Consider the following 19,806-nt stretch of genomic DNA (forward strand, 5'->3'; position numbering starts at 1 on the left):
AGGTTCCTATTAATGAAGGTAAATTGGTCCGCCGACTTCCCTATCTAAAACTTTTCCATGTCCCATTCTGGTTCAGGCCTTGGTTTGTCCTCCATCCTGACGTCTAGATCTGCTAGGAACACGCCAGTTGCCTTCTTAGACTCTTTCCTTAAGGAGAGACTGGCGCTATCGCAGGCGACTGCCGTTTCTAGGTCTCCTCTTATAGAAATGACCATTCCCTTGTCCGTTATGAACTTCATCGTTAGGAACTTGGTGCGTATTACAGCTGAGAATTCATTGATAGTTTTCCTCCCTAGGATGATGTTATAGACAGTGGAGTCTCTAAGGACTACGAAATCTGCCATAACCGATTTCCTAGTGTCACCAGTTCCTAGGCTAATTGGGAGGGAAATTGTCCCGTCGGGTTTGATGTAGTTGTCACCTAGTCCCATGACTCTGTGTTGGTGGTTTTTGAGGTCAGACTCCTTGAGTCCCATGGCGTCGAACACGTTTCTGAACAAGATATTAGAGTCGGCTCCTGTGTCGACGAGGATGCGCCTGACTAATCCTGTGCCGACCATTGCTGTAACTACCATAGGGGGTTTTCGGGAAGGCCGTTGAACCATTTATCTTCTGGGTCAAAAGAGATTGTGGGGTGCCTTTTGCTGGTGGCAGGGCCATTCGTCGAGATGGAGAGTACCCGGGTGTCCTTTCTTACTGCCGACTTGGATTTGGGGGGCTGTCTCGTCCGACCACAATGTTAACCACGAAAGTTGGGGGGTTGTCGAGGTCCCCTGAGGGTTCTTGCCTTGGCTTGACAGTTCGGCTCCGACCTTCCTCGGAGCGTTCTCTTTCCCGCCTCCTCGGCTCCCTGATGAGCTGGGAGAATTCGCTCAGCTTTCCTTCTCTGATGGCCTGTTCCAAGGCATCTTTGAGGTCGAAGCAGTCTTGGGTCTTGTGCCCAAACCCCTTGTGATAATCGTAATAAAGGCTCTTGTTGCCTCCCGTTCTCTCTTTTAGTGGTCTAGTCCTTGACAGGATCCCCTTGTCTACAATTTGTTGGTAAACTTCTACTATAGGCGCCGTAAGTGGCGTGTAGTTCATGAACTTTCCTATCCGTGGGTGCTTGGGTGGTTTGTTTAGGTTGCTGTCCCTGGGAGCTTCTTTGTACCTGTCGGCTTGGGGGGCCTGCCGGGCTGACGAGCTAGGGAGCTGCCGTTTGTTGGCTGCTACAACCTGACTGACTTCTTCATCGTTGATGTATTCCTTAGCGACGCTTTGAATTTCCTGCATGGTCCACACGGGCTTGGTTGTAAGGTGCTTCGTAAAGTCTTCGTTTAGTAGGTCGTTCGTTAGGCATAGGCTAGCAACTGAGTCCGTGAGGCCGTCGATCTCCAAGCACTCGTCGTTGAACCTATCTAGGAACTTCCTAGTCGGCTCCCCAGGTTTTTGGGTGACCCCCAGTAAGTTGATTGGGTGTTTTGATTTGGCTATGCGTGTCGTGAACCGGGCTAGGAACTTCTGGGATATGACTACAAAGGTTGTGATGGACCTTTGTGGGAGTGTGTTGAACAATCGGATAGCTGGGCCGGCCAGCGTTACGGGAAACACCCGGCATCTAACCGCGTCGCCTACCCCTTCCAAATTCATCCTTGCTTCAAAGGCTGTGACATGCTCCTGGGGGTCCTTGGTCCCATCATACCTCATGTCCGTCGGCTTGTCGAAGTTTCTCGGAAGCCGGACCTTGAGGATTGACGAGTGAAAAGGGATCGCTCCCATGATGACGGGGTCTTCCTGTCTCTTGGCCTCCTCTTTCTAGGACCCCAACGGCTTTCCGACCTACTTCGAGTGGGTCTAGATGTTGCTTGTGTGTGCACCCCCTCGTGCCTCGTCAGGCTTCTACCCTGGTTGTCTTGTGCGCGAGAGGGGGAGCGGGTGTGGGCGTTGGACTGGCTTGCGCCGCCAAGGTTTTGTACTCTGTGCATGAGTTCCTGCATGATCTTGGCGCTGTCGGCTCCGGTTCCCCCGAAGGGGCGCCTTTCGGGGGTCTGGGTATACATTTGATTGCGTTGAACGGATGGTCTCGGGTGTTCGGCAGCGCGGGCTGTCAAGCTTGCTCTGCTCAAACGGGTCCTGCCTCCTTCGCGGAGCTCCTCCGAAGTGATTGGTCGCTCCATGTCTGCTCCGGGATCCCCACAGACGGCGCCAATGTTCATTACCTGGTTATCTCGGGTTGTCGGTGGGTGGTGAGCTGGAGAGAGGGAGATCCCGAACTGGCATGGAGTGATGGAAGCTGCGTATGCTGGCGACGTCGGAGGCTGAGCAGAGCAGGGGGATGGCCACCTGCAAGGACACTCCGACGCTCAAGTCAGAGTCCGTACTGGAGGGTGGCAGAATTAGGTAAAGATGTGACGTACCTTGGGGGGAGAGCTGTCCTCTCCCCTTATATACTGTGTTGGGTGGGCCTATTAATGATCAAGCCCATTGATGGAGGATCTGTGAGCTATCGCTTTCCACGTGAGCGGGTCGTCCCGTACTTCAGGCCGGGACGTCGGATACCGATCCTAAGGGCATCGACACTAGTAGTAGCGCGCTTTGGGTGGCAAGTCGGTCGGGTCCCGGGTCAGGTGTTTAGAAGCCGACCCAAGGAGCCTTTTTGCTGGTGTTTCGGGCCTGGGTGGGATAGTTCCCCGACCCGACGACTTCTTGAGCTGGACTTTGCTAGTCCATAACATCATGCGTTACAAAATCAAAAAATTATTATTAATTATGAACTAATGAGTTATTTATCATTGTTACCTGCAAATTTAATTTGAATATTGTTTATGTTGCACTCTCTTGAATCCCCCCTCTTTTCAAGTTGCAGGCTTCCTTTGGACTAAAGTCGCAGATTGGCAAATAAAAAAAAAAAATGTAGAATATCTTCTGCACATTGAAAAAGTTATTGAATGAAGTCAGAAGTAGTATTGATCTCCAATAGACGTAGGTAAATATTGTTAATTTTAACAAGAGAAAATTTAGAGAGATAATATTTTTATTAAAATTTGGTAAGTATTTAAATATTAAAAAAATAAATAATTTTATATTATTAAATATAATTTTATATTATTAAAAATATTCATAATAACTAATTAATAAATATAAATTATAAAATGTACTGACACGTAGCATTCCTCTTTTAACAAAAATTGATGGCAAACAATTAGCCATCAACAACACATTGAATGAACAAATAAAGCCTTGTGTGCTATATAAATATATTAAATGTGAGAGGTGGTGTGAAGTGCACCTGTATACTCGAAATGTGATGGATGCGTGCGTAAGTTATGATACTATCATAAATATATTGATTTCGGTCAAATTTACTGTCAAATTTAACAAGAAACTTTACCATCAAATTTAGGCGTGGATTTTTTATGGTCAAAGACAAAAATTCATTTTAGAAAAATATTACTATCCGATTAAAATTTCCATTGTAAAATCTAATAGTAACACAAACAAATGAAACCTAATATTTCAATAACAACTAATTTATTACTATCAGATTTTTTATTTGTAAATTTGACAATAATTTTGACTTAAATTTGAATTCAAAACATTCCCCTAATTTTTGTGCAAATTAGGAGTGGACATAGTTTAGATTTTTAAAAATTCAAACTGCATTCATTTTAGAATCAATTTTATAATTCATAAAACTAAATTGAAACCGAATTAAAAAGAAAAATCAGTTCTAAATCAGTTTGAAAAATTAAAACTAATTTTAAATCGATTTTAATATTTAAATTTAGTTTTATATATAAATCAATTTTAAATCCAATTTTTTAAAATTCAAATTTAAAATTCGTTTTTTTCTAAATCCAAATTTAAAACCGGATTTTTGGTTAGTTTTTTTTTAAATCCAAATTTAAAATCGGATTTTTTAACTAAAAATCCAATTTTAAAACCAGTTTTTAGAAATCCATTTTCAAACCAAATTTTTTAACCAAAAATCCAATTTTAAAACCAGTTTTTAGAAAATTCAATTTTCAAACCATAATTTTTTTAAAGATAAAATTAATACTAAAGCCATTCTAAACTATATAGGTTCATTAAAACTAGGATTTAGTTCTTTATAACATTTAATCTTTATCTTATCCTATATCTACTGGTGGGATCTTATCTTTTTGGTGACCACCTTTAGATGGGCAGTGGCCTTGCTGTTTTGGGCCTTTTCAGGCCTTTTGATGGTCGTCTGACCTCTTTGAAAGAGGTCGGCAGAGGTGAGAGGGCTCTCCTCAAGGTCGGCACTTTTACCTTTTACCAATCTGGGCCTAGTTCTCTGGTCAGGGTATGAACAGTGTCCTTACTTGAGCTTCAACCTTTCTGATAGGTTGTGCTCAAGTATCCTTTTGTCGGACATGTCCACTCGGTTCAGGTCGGGCGACTTTCTTAGTGAGGTTCGTGTTGCTGCCACAAACGTCTTCGTGTGCTCCTTCTTTCGGTTTCTTCCTCCAGGTTGGTGTTTTTTGTTTTCGTTTTTCGTTTCTATTTTATGTTCTTGGTGATGATGTTTTGGCTTTCTGTCGCTCCTATTTGAGTGTGGACTTTATTCCTTTGTTTATTTGCTTAGTTCTGGTGATTCTGCATGTTTGCTTTTTCTTCAAAGTTTTGGTTTTTACTGCTTGTGCTGGATGGTTGGGGCTTGCAGGCTTTCATGCCTTTAATTCGTGCTCTGTCTGTATTTGTGTTGCCTCCAAAGGGTGTTGCTGTGTCGCGACATCAATGTTGCGAGACTGGAGTGCCCTTTCGCTGGTTCGGTGTTGTTTGTTTGTTTATTGCCCGATTTCCTTATTCTTGGCCGAGCTGCTTGTGGTGATGGTTTTGTTCTTTATTGTTGTAGGTGTAGCGTATACGTCTCGTAGGAACCTTACCGAAATGTCTACAAATGTTTCCCCTGGTTTGGCCGATTGGTTAGATTCTATAGTCTTGTGCAGTGTGACAGTGGTAGATCAAGAATACTGTGAGAAGTTTAGGAGGTTCCATAGTGTTCATACCCTGGACCGAGCTGAACTGTCTAGGTTGGACGACGTCAAAAACGACCGACTTACTGTAAAGGTTGGTCGACACCGACCTCTTCCTAAAGAGCTCGGCGTAAATCATCATAAAGGCCCAAGCAGGCCCAAAGATGAGGACACAGCCCACCTAAAGGCGGCTGGCCAAAAGATAAGTGATCTCACCCACAAAAGATAGCATAAGATAACTAACTTATCTTTAGGAAGGTCACTGCACACTACTATAAAAAAACTGGAGCACCCAGGTATAACTCATACTCCAATTCTACAAAAAACCTACATAAAGCGCGTGCTGACTTAAGCTTCGGAGTCACTTGCAGGTACCACCCCCTCCGGTGATCAAGGACCAGCATCCCCTCAAGCTCCAACAAGTCGGACACGAAGCTCCGATCACACCAGAAGATCTCGTCCGAGATCGACCTCAATGTTTCAAGTAACCCTCAGAACATTGGCGCTGTTGCCGGGGACCCTAGAAGTCATCCCATCACCATGGCGAACAACCCTGCCAACGACCTTAACTCCAAATTAGAAGAAGGAACACCACTCAAGAACACGGATGCCACACTAACCTCCCCAAAGGACACACACCAACCCAGTGGAGACAAACAACCTCAAAACACAGAAATTTTAGATGTCATCCGTGACCAACAGGATCGCCTTAAACAGCTCGAACAAGAGGCCGAACGTCAGCGAGAGGCCGAGAGAGACCTCTGGAGAGAAACAAGACGGCGTCGAGAGCTGGAGGACAAGCTCCTAAAGCTAGAAGCTGACCTCAAAACTAAGACCACTCGATCCAGGCGCGAAGATAGCCCTCACAAGGACCAAGACCCGTTCACAAAAGAGATCATGAAAGCTAAAGTCCCAAAAGACTTCAAAGCCCCTGACATGACCCCGTATGACGGTACATCTGATCCAAGTCATCATCTCAGCAATTTCAGAAGTCGGATGTATCTCACAGATGCCTTAGATGCAATCCGTTGCAAAGCCTTCTTGACCACCTTGACCAAGACGGCAATAAAGTGGTTCGACAGCTTGCTGCCAAGGTCGATAACAAGCTTTGATGACCTTGCCAAGAATTTCTTAGCTAGATTCTCCATCTAGAAAGACAAAGCCAAGAATGCTCCAAGCCTGCTAGGGCTTAAGCAAGGAGATCGGGAAAGCCTCCTGATAAGAGGACTATTGTCGATCTAGAATTTCTAAAAATAGAATATGTTTATTGCAAGTATAGCCTAGACCAACAAACAACCCTCTCAATCAAAGTTTAATTTTCAAATCAAATATAAACAGAGAGTAATTAAACATCGGGTCGTTCTCCCTAGGACGCAATTGGAAGTGTTTCTCTTTCGGTTGTGGAGATAGAAAGGGGTTTTGAATTAAAGAACGAAAGATTAAAGAAACTAAGAAATCAAAGAACTAAGAGATGAGCAAAATCGGAGTTAATTCAATAAAAGGGGAAATAAGATCAAAACTTAATGCAAATGCTATAAATGCAATAAAACGGCCTTGAGTTGGGAATGAGGATCCAAGGAATCCTATCATCGCCATAATCATAACTATGGTAATTATGATGAGTCGATCTCCCCTAGTCAACCCCAACCATCGAGGAGTAAGTCAAGCAAGCATAATTGACCTTAATCCATAAGTCCTAGCTAACTTACCAAACTAGTTGATAAAAAGCTAGCGTCAATGGAAACAAGAGTCAACTAACTCTCCAAGAATTACCACTAAATGTCGAACATTATGACTCTAGTATCCTAGGAACTCAAACCACAAGCCAAGGTGTGAAAATCTACTCAAAATCTAAAGTTGGCATTTTCACAAACACCTTGTGTGCACAAAAGTAAAACATAGAAAATTGCAAAGTGAAATGGAAAACTATAACCAACTATCAACAAAACCAAACATAAACAAGGAATCAAACCTAAAGAGAGCATAAAGCATTAAATTCATCAATCAAAACTTCAAGGAACTTAAAATTGCAAATATGAACAAAGTAACTTGAACCATAAGAACATAAAAGCAAAAGTAATGAAATTAAAGAGGAAATTAAGAGTACTTATAATTGAAGAAGCAAAATCCAAAATCAAAGCTCCTATAAAATGCTACAATGGAGATGGAAATTAAACCCTAAGAGAGCATTTTCTACTCTACTCCTACTCCTACTCCTAATGCATTTTCTACCTAATCTAACCTAATGAAAGCCCTCTTTTATATGTGTTGAATTCCTTTCATATAGCACTCCAAAATCAGCATCCAAGCATCCCAAAATGGGCCAAGAGGCCTCAGAAATCGTAAGGCACGCGCTTCATTAATGGAATCACGTGCAGGGACCTGTGCGGACGCAGAGACGTGTGCGTCCGCACACTTGGCTAAATGTTGACCTGTGCGTACACACAGGTGGTTGTGCGCACGCACGCTTACTTATGTGCACGCACGGTTACTTTCTTTCTTGTGCGTACGCACGCTTACTTATGCGCACGCACACTTCGCTGTGTGTGCTTTTCCTTGTTTTCTTCATGTTTTCTCCCTTGTACATACTTTCTTCCACTTTTGGCTATCCATTCTGGCCTAATTGACCTGAAATCACTCACAAAATATATCACAGCATCAAATGGCATAATAGTGGGATTAAATTACTCAACTTAGGCACAAAATTGCATGTTTTCACATTTAGGGTCAAATTGGGGAACAAAACACAAAAGCATGCTATTTTGGTGCTTAAGTGTGAGTTCATGTGCTAGAATCCATCCAAATTGAGTCAAAATATACCATCAAATATGGACTCATCAATTTCCCCACACCTAAACAATAGCATATCCTCATGCTAAACCAACAAGGAGAATGATCAAAAAGGGATAATCAACTTATTGAATGCAACTATCTATATGTGTATATATATATATATATATATATGTATGTATGTATATATATATATAATGTCATATGAAATTTGTGAAAACAAACAAACAAGTTCCCAAGCAAGTATATAGACATATAAGGCTAAGAAAAAAATTAATTCAATGCAACCAAAATCTAAAGAATTGATTTAACTCATAAAAATGAAGCAACTTGCATGAATACATGATAAGAAGCATGGAAACATAGAGTTGAGTAATCGAACCCTCAGTAGGTGTGTATACACTCTGATCACTCGGTGTTTAGGGTTTCAATCACTCAAGTCTCTTCTAATCATGCATTCATGGGATTGCTTTTCATCTAATAATCAACAACAAGTGATGCATGAATGCAATTATCATGAGGACTTCATGTGGTTGTAATGGGGCTAGGGTTAAGGTGGGATAAATATGACTAACTGGACTAAAATGATTGAATCCTTGATTAGTTTAAGTTTCACTCAACCTATATCAATCAAATCAAAACAAAATGCAATCCTAACCTTCCCATCATTTCTTTTTCACAAACACTCATGTATGCTTTCTCATTCAATTCCCATATGCATTTCTTATTCATTTTTCCTTTCTTTGGGGCAACCTTTTGTCCCCCTTTTTAGAATTTTTTTATGAACAGGTAAAATGACCATGTGTGCGTACACACAGTGGAGCGTGCGTACGCATAGAATGAAAATGTGGTGGTGTGCGCATGCATAGAGGGTGCGAGCGCTGTTGCTAGAGGGGGTGCAAACAGGTGTGCGTACGCACACTGCTGTGCACACGCACAGATGGGGAAAAACAGGGGAAGTGTGCGTACGCACAAGGCTGTGCACACGCTGACGTTAGGCTTTTTGCTAGTGAAGAATTTATAAAAATATTCGCATTGTAGATATAGCTTCTAAACTAACAGAAATCCCTTCGTACAAAAGTTTTGGTTGTCACAAGTAACAAACCCCTAAATAAATTGATAACCGAAGTATTTAAACCTCGGGTCGTCTTCTCAAGGAATTGGAGGGAGGTATGTTCTTATTATTGGTTATGGAGATTGTAAATTGGGGTTGAGAATGAAGAATTAATATGGCAAATAATTTAAATGGCAATTAAAATAAATAAACACTGTAATGCAAACCCTTTGGCAAGGTACAAGAAATGGGAAGTCCAGACTTAGTTATTCTTATCAATAATAATGAAAGTTGAATCTTAATTCCACTTAGTTAACCTTTGCTAAAGCAAAGGGAAGTCAAGGGACTAATTAGTTTGACCTTCGAATCCTATTTATTTCCTAAGAAAAGGTTGGGATTATTGAAGTTCAGTTCAATTAGCAAAGATAACAGTTATCAATTATGTTGAGCTAAGATAACTCCTGAGTTACTGATTTCTTGACCAAGACCAAAAAGGGAAAAGTAAATTAATTCTACTGGAATGAAATAAATATAAAGAGAGAGGATAATAAGAAATAAATATAAAGTAAAAGAAAATTGAACCTGGGATCGAGAGTCACTCCTAAAACTAAGAGAAGTCCTAAATCCTAATCCTAAAGAGAGAGGAGAGAACCTCTCTCCAACTAAACCTAAATCATGGAAAGTAACTAAAAATTTGATACCCCCTGAATGGATGCATTCCCACACTTTATAACCTCTGGTCTATGCCTTCTGGACTTGGATTTGGGCCAAAAAGGGCTTCAGAATCCACTATGAGCGTTTTTTGCAATTTCTGGTGCGTGGCCTCTGTCACGCGTCCGCGTGGGTCACGCGGTCACGTCAATTGGAGTCTTCTTTGTCACGCGGTCGCGTCAGTCATGCAGCCGTGTCATAGATGTTCTTCTTTAGGCGCGCGGTCGCGTCAGTCATGCGGCCGCGTCGCTTCTTCTTCGCGCTTGGCATGCGGCCGCATCATCCATGCGGTCGCGTCGCTCCAGTTTTTTCACAAACTTCGTTTTATGCTTTCCTTCCATTTTTGTATGTTTCCTTTTCCATCCTTTAAGTCATTCCTGCCTCAGAAGATCTGAAACTACTCAACACACTAATCATGGCATCGAATGGAAATAAAGGTAATTAAAATAATTAATTTTAAAGCATAGGAAACATGTTTTTCACATACATCATATAATAGGGAAGGGAAAGTAAAACCATGCAATTAATATGAATAAGTGGGTGAAGGATTGAATAAATCACTCAAACTAAGCACAAAATATATCACAAAATATGGGTTTATCACACGCACAGAACTCTGTTTCTGCAACATTTTTAAAACCTCTAAGGCACCAACCATGATATCAATCAAAGTTTTTCAAGCCTAAAACACATCATTCTTCAAAAACACATGATCAAACATAAAAATGCAACTAATTTAAACCTAGAATGCAATCAAACTATGCTAATCAAAGAGACAAAATTCAATAAACACAAGCTAAAAGAAAGAAAGGTTGAAAAGATATTACCATGATGGGGTGTCTCCCACCTAGCACTTTGGTTTTAAGTCCTTAAGTTGGACTTGTGAGTGAAGCCTGTGTCACGATGGCTTATGCTTCTACTCATCTTGAGTTGCCACCCATATTTGTTCTTCAAAAATCCTCCGGGGTCCCAAACGAAGTGCAATAAGATCCCAAGCAACCTCAGGCAAGACATTGGGATCTATAATTGTTGGTTATAAAGATGTATGCCCGGATCCCACACTTTGGTTTCTCTATCACCCTCTTCTTGATTTTCACTTGTGCCCTTGGATGAACAACCTCTCCAAGAACCTTTAAAGCACCTACCCAAGTGTTGGACTCTTCCAAATTGAACCTTACACCATTTATGCCTTGCATTCTGTTGATAACCAACAAGAAATCTTTCACCATTTAACCCTCCAAGAAGAACCTTAAGTTGGTGATCCCTTTCCAAGAGAGAATATTGGTATGGGCTTGTGAAGCTCATAGAGGAAATTGTCACCCATTCAAATTGCCCTTGGATTGGAATCACTCTCTTGGTCTCTTGCATGAATGCTTCAACTTCTTGGATGTCTACCTCTTCCTCACCACTCTTTTGTAGCTCTTCCCTTTCTTTCTCAAATTCCAAGGGGAAAGTGATGTAGCATAACCTTGATGCTATGATTTTAGGAAATTGCACAATCGGCAAAATTCCTTCCGGCAAGTGCACCGGTTATCGTCAAGTAAAAACTCACAATAGAGTGAGGTCGAATCCCACAAGGATTGGTTGAATGAGCAATTCGGATTAGAAGTTTGTTCTAGTTGAGCGGAATCAAGATTTAGATGAGAATTGCGGAATATTAAATTGCATGAATTAAAGAGCTAGAAATTAAATTGCTGAAATTAAAAGGGATGGGGGTGATTGCATGAAATTAAATTGCAGAATGTAAAGAGAAAATGTAGATCAGAAATGGGAAAGTCATTGGGTTTCAGGAGATATTGAGATCTCCGAATCAAACATTTCTATCTCTTCCTCAACCAATGCATTCATTGAATTTTGCTTGGCAATCTTATATGATTGGATCCCAATTCCTTGGCTCACCAATTCTCTCTAAAAACAAACAAATTCCCAATCCCTTGGTTTAAATGTTCATAAGAAGAGATGATGCTCGATCACTGATTATACCACACAGCTTCATGAACCACAATTTGGTAGGATTACATGTCACAATATCCATCCAAACCCCAATCCAATTCACTGTGAGAAAGCTTCTCTAGCATGAATCCTCCATTCCTTTCCCAAGGTTCCGAAGGATTCCAATTATGGATAGTTTCTTTCCCAAGACAACTACCCAATGGAATTAGATCGAGAAGCTTTCTAACAAAATTCAAGAGAAAAGATTGAAGAAGAAGATAAAAAGTATTATTGATTCATTGAATTACAATAGAGCTCCCTAACCCAATGAAAGGGGTTTAGTGAGTCATAGCTCCGAATTCTATTACAAAAGTAAAAAAAAATGCTAAAGTGTCAAAAAAAAGTCCTAACTAACTTCAATTCTATCCTATTTATACACTTTTTAAATTGAGCTTCTGTTGTGATTCTTGGGCTTTGAGGCCTTTCCCTGATTTCCTTTTTGCTTTGGGTTTATGATCCATAATACTGATGAGGCTGTGATCCAACTCTGTAACATTCATTGAGCAAACTTAGTGATAAACAAGTAATGACACAAGACTCAACAAATTGAAGTTCCAGACTCATCAATTCTTCAGGCCCAATCCCATAAACTATGATATTCAATTGGGTTTCATACCATAATAGGTTTAAGTTAATATTTGTGTTCAAATGCTAACTTAAACCTCAATATAATTGGCCCAGAAACCCTTTCAAAGAGTGGCGTTTAAGTTGAAGTTTAAGTTTCAGTTTAAGGCTAAACTGAAACTTAAACGTGGAATTGGAAGAAAACAACCCAGGAGGGTAATTACTCGAACACGTTTAAGCTCCAGTTTGAGGTCAAACTGGAGCTTAAACGTGGAAATGAGAAGGCAACCCTGGAGTAGCAAAAACGCCGAACACGTTTAACCTCCAGTTTGAGGTCAAACTGGAGGTTAAACGTGGGAATGAAGAAGGTAGCCCTGGAGTGTGAATGTCGAACACGTTTAACCTCATTTTGGCGTTTAACCTTCAGTTTGAGGTTAAACTGGAGGTTAAACGCCAGTTTCCTCTTTTCTCAGCTTTCATGATTCTGGCGTTTAACCTTCAGTTTAACCTTAAACTGAAGGTTAAACGCCACTTTCAGCATTTGGTGCATTCCTTATTCTGGCGTTTAACTTCCAGTTTAAGGTTAAACTGGAGGTTAAACGCCACTTTCACATTGTACTCCATATGTGATCTTCAAGCTTCCTTTATAGATTTGGTTGCTTCCTTGCCTAGCCTCTTCTTCCCTGAAATCATCCACACAATTGCATCAAAGTCTTGCAGATTTTCATGAGAATTCCTCCATTCATAGCATTCAAGTAATATAACTAAAAACTCATGGAATTTGCATCAAAATTACACTGTTTGGATGATTCATTACTTTGTTGTTCATTTAACCATTCTTGGTTACTTTAAGCTCAAGAAAATGCATAAAACAACTAAAACTAACAGAAAAATGCTAGTGAAACTAGCCTAAGATGCCTTGGCATCACAACACCAAACTTAATACTTGCTTGTCCCTAAGCAAGTCCTGAGTTAATTGAGAAAACAAGTATGAAACAAAAAGCAATTACATTGGCTATATTAGCAAGCATTTGAAGTTCATCAGAAGGGTTTTATGCAGAAAGTTGCAGTATCACTTTTTCATTCTTATCAGGTAGGATTATCACTTTTTCATTGCATCCATATGGCCTCTTGTTATTCTTATGTCTTTGGCACATTTTCCTTTCTTTGTTTTTCTTTTTCTTAGAGCTCCTTTGCTCCTTGTTTGCTCAGTGTCATGTGTTGCACAAGCCTTTGGCATTTTCTTTTTCTTATCATTGCATTACACATATCCACTACAGGCATTTTTAGTTCACATTTCTTCTTGAGACATTGATGCCCAGCACCTCTTTGTGTGACTAAATGTTTTGTATTTAGGTTGCTCTTGATAATGGACTTTTGGTTGATAATCCCGGGTTAGTTAACCCAAGTTACCAAGTGTTGAAACACTCCTCAGAACCTATTCATCCAAGCATATCCTTAATACATAAATACCACAGGCATTTGTCTCAGAAGTTCAAACCATTGGTGCCTAAAATTTTTTTATTTTTTTTTTATTTTTTTTTTGCTTTTTGGTTGCCCCTTTTCAGTGGCTTTTTCTTCTTCTTTTTCTTTCTTTTTCATGGCCAAAGACATTTATTCATCAAGATCCATAGACAATACTCAACTTCTACACAAAAATTGATAATTCTACACTCTATTTCCAGTGATCTGACTAAACAATCAAGCATGCATACCACCACTTAATTCTACTTGATTTGTCACTAATTGAGCCAAGTTACTTTTGTTCAAACTTTTCTTTTATTTTTGGAAACAGAACAAGCATGGCAAGCATTTGTTTAAGATGGTGAAGTTATATCCAAACATCTAGGCATTCACTTTATTCAAAGCAATAAACAAACAAACATACAAATTGACTTAAAATGAAAGAAAGCTCATAAAGACAATTCATAAACTATTATTTGATTATTAAGGAACAAGACCACCTCTCATTTGTTGCTTGGTTCTTTTTGATTCTTGGGGTCCTGCTTCTTCTTGCTTCTTACCTCTTTTTGACCGCTTGTACTTCCTTTATCTTTTTTCATGAGCTTTGTCCAGAATCCAGCCTTTTTCATTGTTTCTTCCACTCCTTTTTCAAGGATCATCGCCTTGTTTATTTCTCCTTCTTTTCTCCCTTTGAAATACTCATCAAAAGATGGGAATGCTGGGTCCATCTTGTGTAGATGTTCCCCTATGTAGTTAAGCTTGATTTGAGAGCTGATGTTGTAATCAGCTTGAACTGAGTATCTTGCATTTTGCAAAGTGGTGGCTTCCTTGATTGCCAAGATATTGGCGTCTTGGTGTTGGCATATGTGGCTGAGGGATTCCTGTAATTGTAAATTCTGTTCCCTTTGCAGATCTAGGAATCTTGATTCAAAGTTCCTTTGCATGTCCATCATTTTGAGGTGAAAGTCCTCTTGCCTCTCTTGAGACCTCATGTATTGTTGAGACATTCCTTCCATGATTTCCTGCATTCTGCTCATATCCATGGGGTCTCTGGGAACTTGTTGCCTTCTTTCTGGACTTCTTTGCTCTTCTTGCTCTTCTTCTCCTTCTTGCTCTGCTTCTTGCTCCTCTTCTGCTTGTTGCCCTTCTTCATTTCTTCTTTTTGTATGTCTTGGGGGAGTTGGGCCAAGAGTCATTCTGTGAGCAGTTATGGCCATTCCAGGATATAGCCAATTAGGTCTTTCATCTTCAAGTGGTACTTGGGCATCAATGCATAGTCTAATGATGGTGCTAGGGAAGTGGAGCCAGGAGTCAGGGTCACTTTTCTCACTAAACTCTTGTATCTGATCAGCAATGAGTTTATGAACCTTGATCTCTCCTCCCACCATAATGCAATGTAGCAAGATGGCTCTTTTAGGGACTATTTCTGAAGAGTTTGCAGTGGGTAGGATGGATCCTAACTATTGCATACCACCCTTTAGCTTCAGGTGTTAGGTCTCCCCTTCTCAAGACTCTTGGAGCCCCTTTTGTTTTTCTTACCCATTCAGCTCTGATGGCACAAAGGTCTTCAGCAATAGTCGTATAGTCAGGTTCTCCTATCATCCTTTCCTCATAACTTGCTTGGCTGAAACGTATGTTTTTCAGGCCAAGAGTTTTCATGATTGCCTTGGGGCTGAAATCAACTTCCACCCCTCTCACATAGCTTTTGTAGGTAGGTTCCACGGTTGGATCCTCCCTCACTGCATTTGCATAAAACTCCTTCACCAGATTGATGTTGATCTTAGTGATTGGCTTAGTCAAGAGCTCCCACTTCCTCTTTTTGATCTTCTCCCAAATACCTGGGAACTCATCCTTTTCCAGGTCAAAGGGAACCTCAGCTAGTACCCTTTTAGGTCTCATCCATTCGGCTTGGATCTCATGGAAAACTGATTTGTATTTCCATACATCAAATTCCCTTTTTTCCTCCATGGGTTGCTTGTCTTTTCTTCTTTTGTGGCTAGATGAGGCTGCCATTGGTTCTTTAGTTTTGGAGAGTAACAAGCTAAGGTTGACAAGGTGAAGTAAGAAAATGTGGTTAGAAGAGTGGTGAGGTTGTTTTCGGCAAGAGATAGTTATGCTATGATGAAAGGAAATGTGCAAGAAGGAGCTTTGGTGGTGTGGAGCTCGTTCCCTAATTGCTTCTTTATAGTGCAAGCAAGTGAAAAATGGACGGCTAGGGTGATTTGTGAAGGATGGCTTGATGGTAAATATATGAATTAGGGGAAAGGACGAATTGCTTTTCACTTTCTTGGAAGTATTCTAGGTGCATTAGGTTGTACATGTAGCTATCTTTTCATGCAGAACTTCTTTTTCCCATTTGTTAGTTTCAAAGACCTTTGAACTTCCTTTTTGACCAAGCACCGTGCCTCCCCATTTGTCTTTTTCCTCCATTATTATCCTTCCTTTTGTACCTGCACAAACAAACAAATTTGTTATCATTTTTTTTTCGGTCATGTGAATAAGGAAAAGCACTTGCACATGTTTTTCATTCTTTTTGAATTGTAGATCAATGATTAACTTTATGAGCTTATAGCCGTGACTTTTATATGTATGCACACTTATTATTGGACACCAAACTTAGTGTTTGGTAATGTCTCCTGATGACATGAAATCCATGTTAGTGTCCTTAATGAATGTGCATAATTCTTAATAAATCATAGTCACCTTGACTCTTTGATCCTAAACAATTTCACTACTTAAAGTAATTGAAATCAAAGTATTAAGACATGCAAATGGTATACTTGTCATGAAATTCTAAATCCAGAGGAACTTCTTGCTTTTCATTAACTGTGTTCAAAAAGGAACACCAAACTTAATGTTTGGTTGTGCACCTTGAATGAAAAACTAAATACAGTTTTGCATAAGATTTGGAGATGCCTTCAGGCACACCAAACTTAGAGACCAATGGTATTTTACATGTAATGTTTAGTGCACCTTATCAACGGTTGTCCTGAGGATTCACGTTCATGCATAAGAAACCATGCTTTATTAGATGCAGAGTAAAACAATAAAGAGTAAGGATACTAAAAACATGGGTTGCCTCCCATGAAGCGCTTCTTTAACGTCACTAGCTTGACGGTTGTCCCTTGTTAGGGTGGATTGTAGTGCTTGATGTCTTCTCCTCTTACTATGAAAATGTCCCCATTTGATTCCTTTATGATTTCCAAATGTTCCATAGAAAGAACTTTCCTGATTGTGAACACTTGAGGAAGCTGTGAAGGAATGGTTTTGAGGCCAGGTGGCATTGGCAGATAATGACTTGATATCACTTCATCTCCCGGAGAGAAACCTTCAGTGGGAATTTTCTTGTTTCTCCACCCTCTTGGCACCTTCTTTACAATTCTTCCCTCTCTCTTGAGGACTTCTTCTTTGACTCTTATGCCAGTAGGTTCCTTCTTATTTGTTTCTTTTAATTCTTGTCGCTTTAACTCTTGCAAATCTTGTTTGCCTTCCAAGGACTGTTTTAGAGTTTTAGTTGCTGGATTGCTTTCCTCCGAACAGAGATGGCTACTATCATCCTTAGGCTTTTCAGATTCTGGTTCAGGGTCAGATGCAGGTTTGAAAACATGGAAAATGAGCTGTTCATCATGTATTCTCAAAATTAGCTCTCCTTGTTCTACATCTATGAGCGCTCTAGCAGTGGCTAGAAATGGCCTTCCCAGAATGATAGGGTGTAGGTAGCTTTCCTCCATGTCCAAAATGACAAAGTCTGTAGGGAAGAAATAATTTCCCACTTTCACCAGCACATTCTCCACTACCCCTTCAGCTTGCTTTTGAGTTTTGTCAGCCAGTTGTATGATTACATCAGTGGATCTTACCTCATTCAGTTGTAGCCTCTTCATAAGAGTCAGAGGCATCACATTTATGCTAGCTCCTAGATCACAGAATCCTCTGTCAATTTTTGTTTCCCCTATGATGCAAGGGATATGGAAACTTCCTGGGTCTGTTTTCTTAGAGACTATGTCCTTCTTGATGAGTGCACTGCATTCCTTGTTCATTATTACAGTTTGTCCTCCCTTCAAAACTCTTTTCTTGCTCAGCAATTCTTTCAAATACTTGATATGTGTAGGCATCTGCTGGAGGATATCAAGAAAGGGAATATTGATATGGAGAGACTTAAATGTCTCTAGGAACCTTGAATATGTTTTCCCTTTTTCACCTCCTCCTAACCTCTGAGGAAATGGTGCTTTTGGTTGGTATGTTTCCAGCGTGCCTTCCTTTTGCATATCCTTAGCTTGCTCCGTTTCGCTTTCCTGCTTAGCTTCTTCCACACTTTCTTTCAAGATTTCTGGCTCCTTTTCCGAGGGTCTGATTCCTTCTTCTTCTGAGACTTCCTTCAATGTGGTGATGGCCTTGCATTCTTCCCATCTCACTCCCTTTTGTTCCCCTTTAGGATTCTTTTCTGTGTCACTAGGGAACACTGCAGTTGACTTAGGGGCCTGTTGAGAAAGTTCTCCTACTCGAGCCTCCATCCACTTGAGTTTTTCGCCATGGTTTCTTAAGGTTGATCTCACATCGTCCCTAAAGTTTTTCAACTCACTTATGTCCTGACCCATGTTTACTAACCTTCCTTCTATCCTGTTTAATTGATCTTGAAATTGTTGGTTCGGATTAGGTTGGGCAGGTTGATTGTTTTGGCCATGATATGGTGGTTGGGAGTAAGTGTTTTGTGTGGCTTGGTATGATCTTTGGTTGGAGTTTTGGTATGTGGAATTGTTATGTTGGTTGTGGTTGTAAGGTTTGTGGTTTTGTGGTTGGCTTTGCTGGTTTCCCCACCCAAAGTTTGGGTGGTTTTTCCATCCTGGGTTGTAAGTGTTGGAATGTGGATCATATGGTTGCCTTTGTTGATTTCCCACATAGTTGGCCTCTTCCCAATCACCTCCTTCAGTGCTTACTTCCTCTTGATCTTGTGTGTGTAGTGCAGCCACTTGCTTTGTGTCTAATTTCCTGGTGAGCTCTGCTAGTTGCTTGGCAAACACCTTGTTTTGGGCTAGAATTGTATCCACATGGTTCAGCTCCATCACTCCCTTAGTGTTGTGCCTCTCTGAAGCATAGTAGTACTCATTCTCAGCCACTATCTCAATCACTTCAATGGCTTCTTCCACAGTCTTTTTCCTGTTCAATGAACCTCCGGATGAATGGTCTACAGCCTTCCTTGATTCATAAGAAAGTCCATCATAGAAAATATGCAATTGCACCCAGTCAGGGAACATGTTTGGTGGGCATTTCCTTGTCAACTCTTTGAACCTCTCCCATGCCTCGTAGAGAGTCTCACCATCCTGTTGTCTAAAAGTCTGAACCTCAGATCGAAGCCTATTGACCTTTTGTGGGGGGTAGAAACGTGCCAGAAACTTGCTCTCCACCTCATCCCAGGTTGTTAGGCTGTCCCTTGGGAATGATTCCAGCCACTTAGTTGCCTTGTCCCTAAGTGAAAATGGGAACAAGAGCAGTTTGTAGGCATCTTCCTGGACTCCATTGGACTTCACTGTGTCACAAATTCTCAGGAATTTGGTGAGATGTTGATTTGGATCTTTATTAGCACTCCCACCAAATGAACAATGGTTCTCCACCAGTGATATTAGCTGTGGTTTGAGTTCAAAATTGTTGGCCTGAATGGGTGGTTTCTGAATGCTACTACCACAATTACCAGAGGTTGGGTTTATGTATGAACCAAGAACCCTTCTCTCAGGAATGGCATTATTTCCATCATCCCTCTCATGGTTGTGAACTTCTCTATCCATGTTGAGATCTAGAGCTTCCTCAAAGTTGTCCTCAGATTCTCCTTCAGATTCTTCTTCTCCTAGTACCCTCTTCCTTCTTGCTTCCCTTCTAAGTCTATGAAGGGTCCTCTCTGGTTCGGTATATGGAGGGGTTGATGTCTCTCCTCTCCTACCTGTCATACAAGAACACACCACAAGCAACAACCAAGTGGAATACTCTTGGTTAATGGAAGAGTATGGTTAGAGCAGTTGAGGAATTAATTCAAATAGTTAGTGGGTCAGTGAGTTAGTTGCTAGAAATGAAAGGCATAAGAAAGAACAAGCAAATAACAGAGTGCAGAAATTAAAATTCAACAAGTAACTTGAACTAAATTAACAAAACAAAACAAAATTGCTCAATCTAGTTAACTTCCAATTTGAGAATTGTCAATCGAAAACCAATCCCCGGCAACGGCGCCATAAACTTGATGTAGCATAACCTTGATGCTATGAT

The 19,806-nt window shown here is 40.5% G+C and overlaps 1 protein-coding gene and 1 non-coding gene across 2 annotated transcripts; one reads left to right on the top strand and one right to left on the bottom strand.

Moving 5' to 3' along the window:
- Positions 1 to 693: 693 nt before the first annotated feature.
- On the bottom strand, positions 694 to 1,686 carry LOC112709200 (uncharacterized). The gene has a single exon (XM_025761097.1). The coding sequence runs from the start codon at positions 1,684 to 1,686 to the stop codon at positions 694 to 696; it is 993 nt and encodes a 330-aa protein (XP_025616882.1).
- Positions 1,687 to 18,804: 17,118 nt separating this feature from the next.
- Positions 18,805 to 18,908, top strand: LOC112713753 (small nucleolar RNA R71). The gene has a single exon (XR_003158717.1). It is a non-coding gene; the product is annotated as a small nucleolar RNA R71 (small nucleolar RNA).
- The last annotated feature ends 898 nt before the right edge of the window (positions 18,909 to 19,806 follow it).

This window comes from Arachis hypogaea, chromosome 9, assembly GCF_003086295.3.
Source record: "Arachis hypogaea cultivar Tifrunner chromosome 9, arahy.Tifrunner.gnm2.J5K5, whole genome shotgun sequence".
In the NCBI taxonomy this organism is placed as follows: domain Eukaryota; kingdom Viridiplantae; phylum Streptophyta; class Magnoliopsida; order Fabales; family Fabaceae; genus Arachis; species Arachis hypogaea.

Coding starts and splice junctions, on each gene's coding strand:
- LOC112709200 (XM_025761097.1), bottom strand. CDS start 1,686: ATGAGGTATGATGGGACCAAGGACCCCCAGGAGCATGTCACAGCCTTT.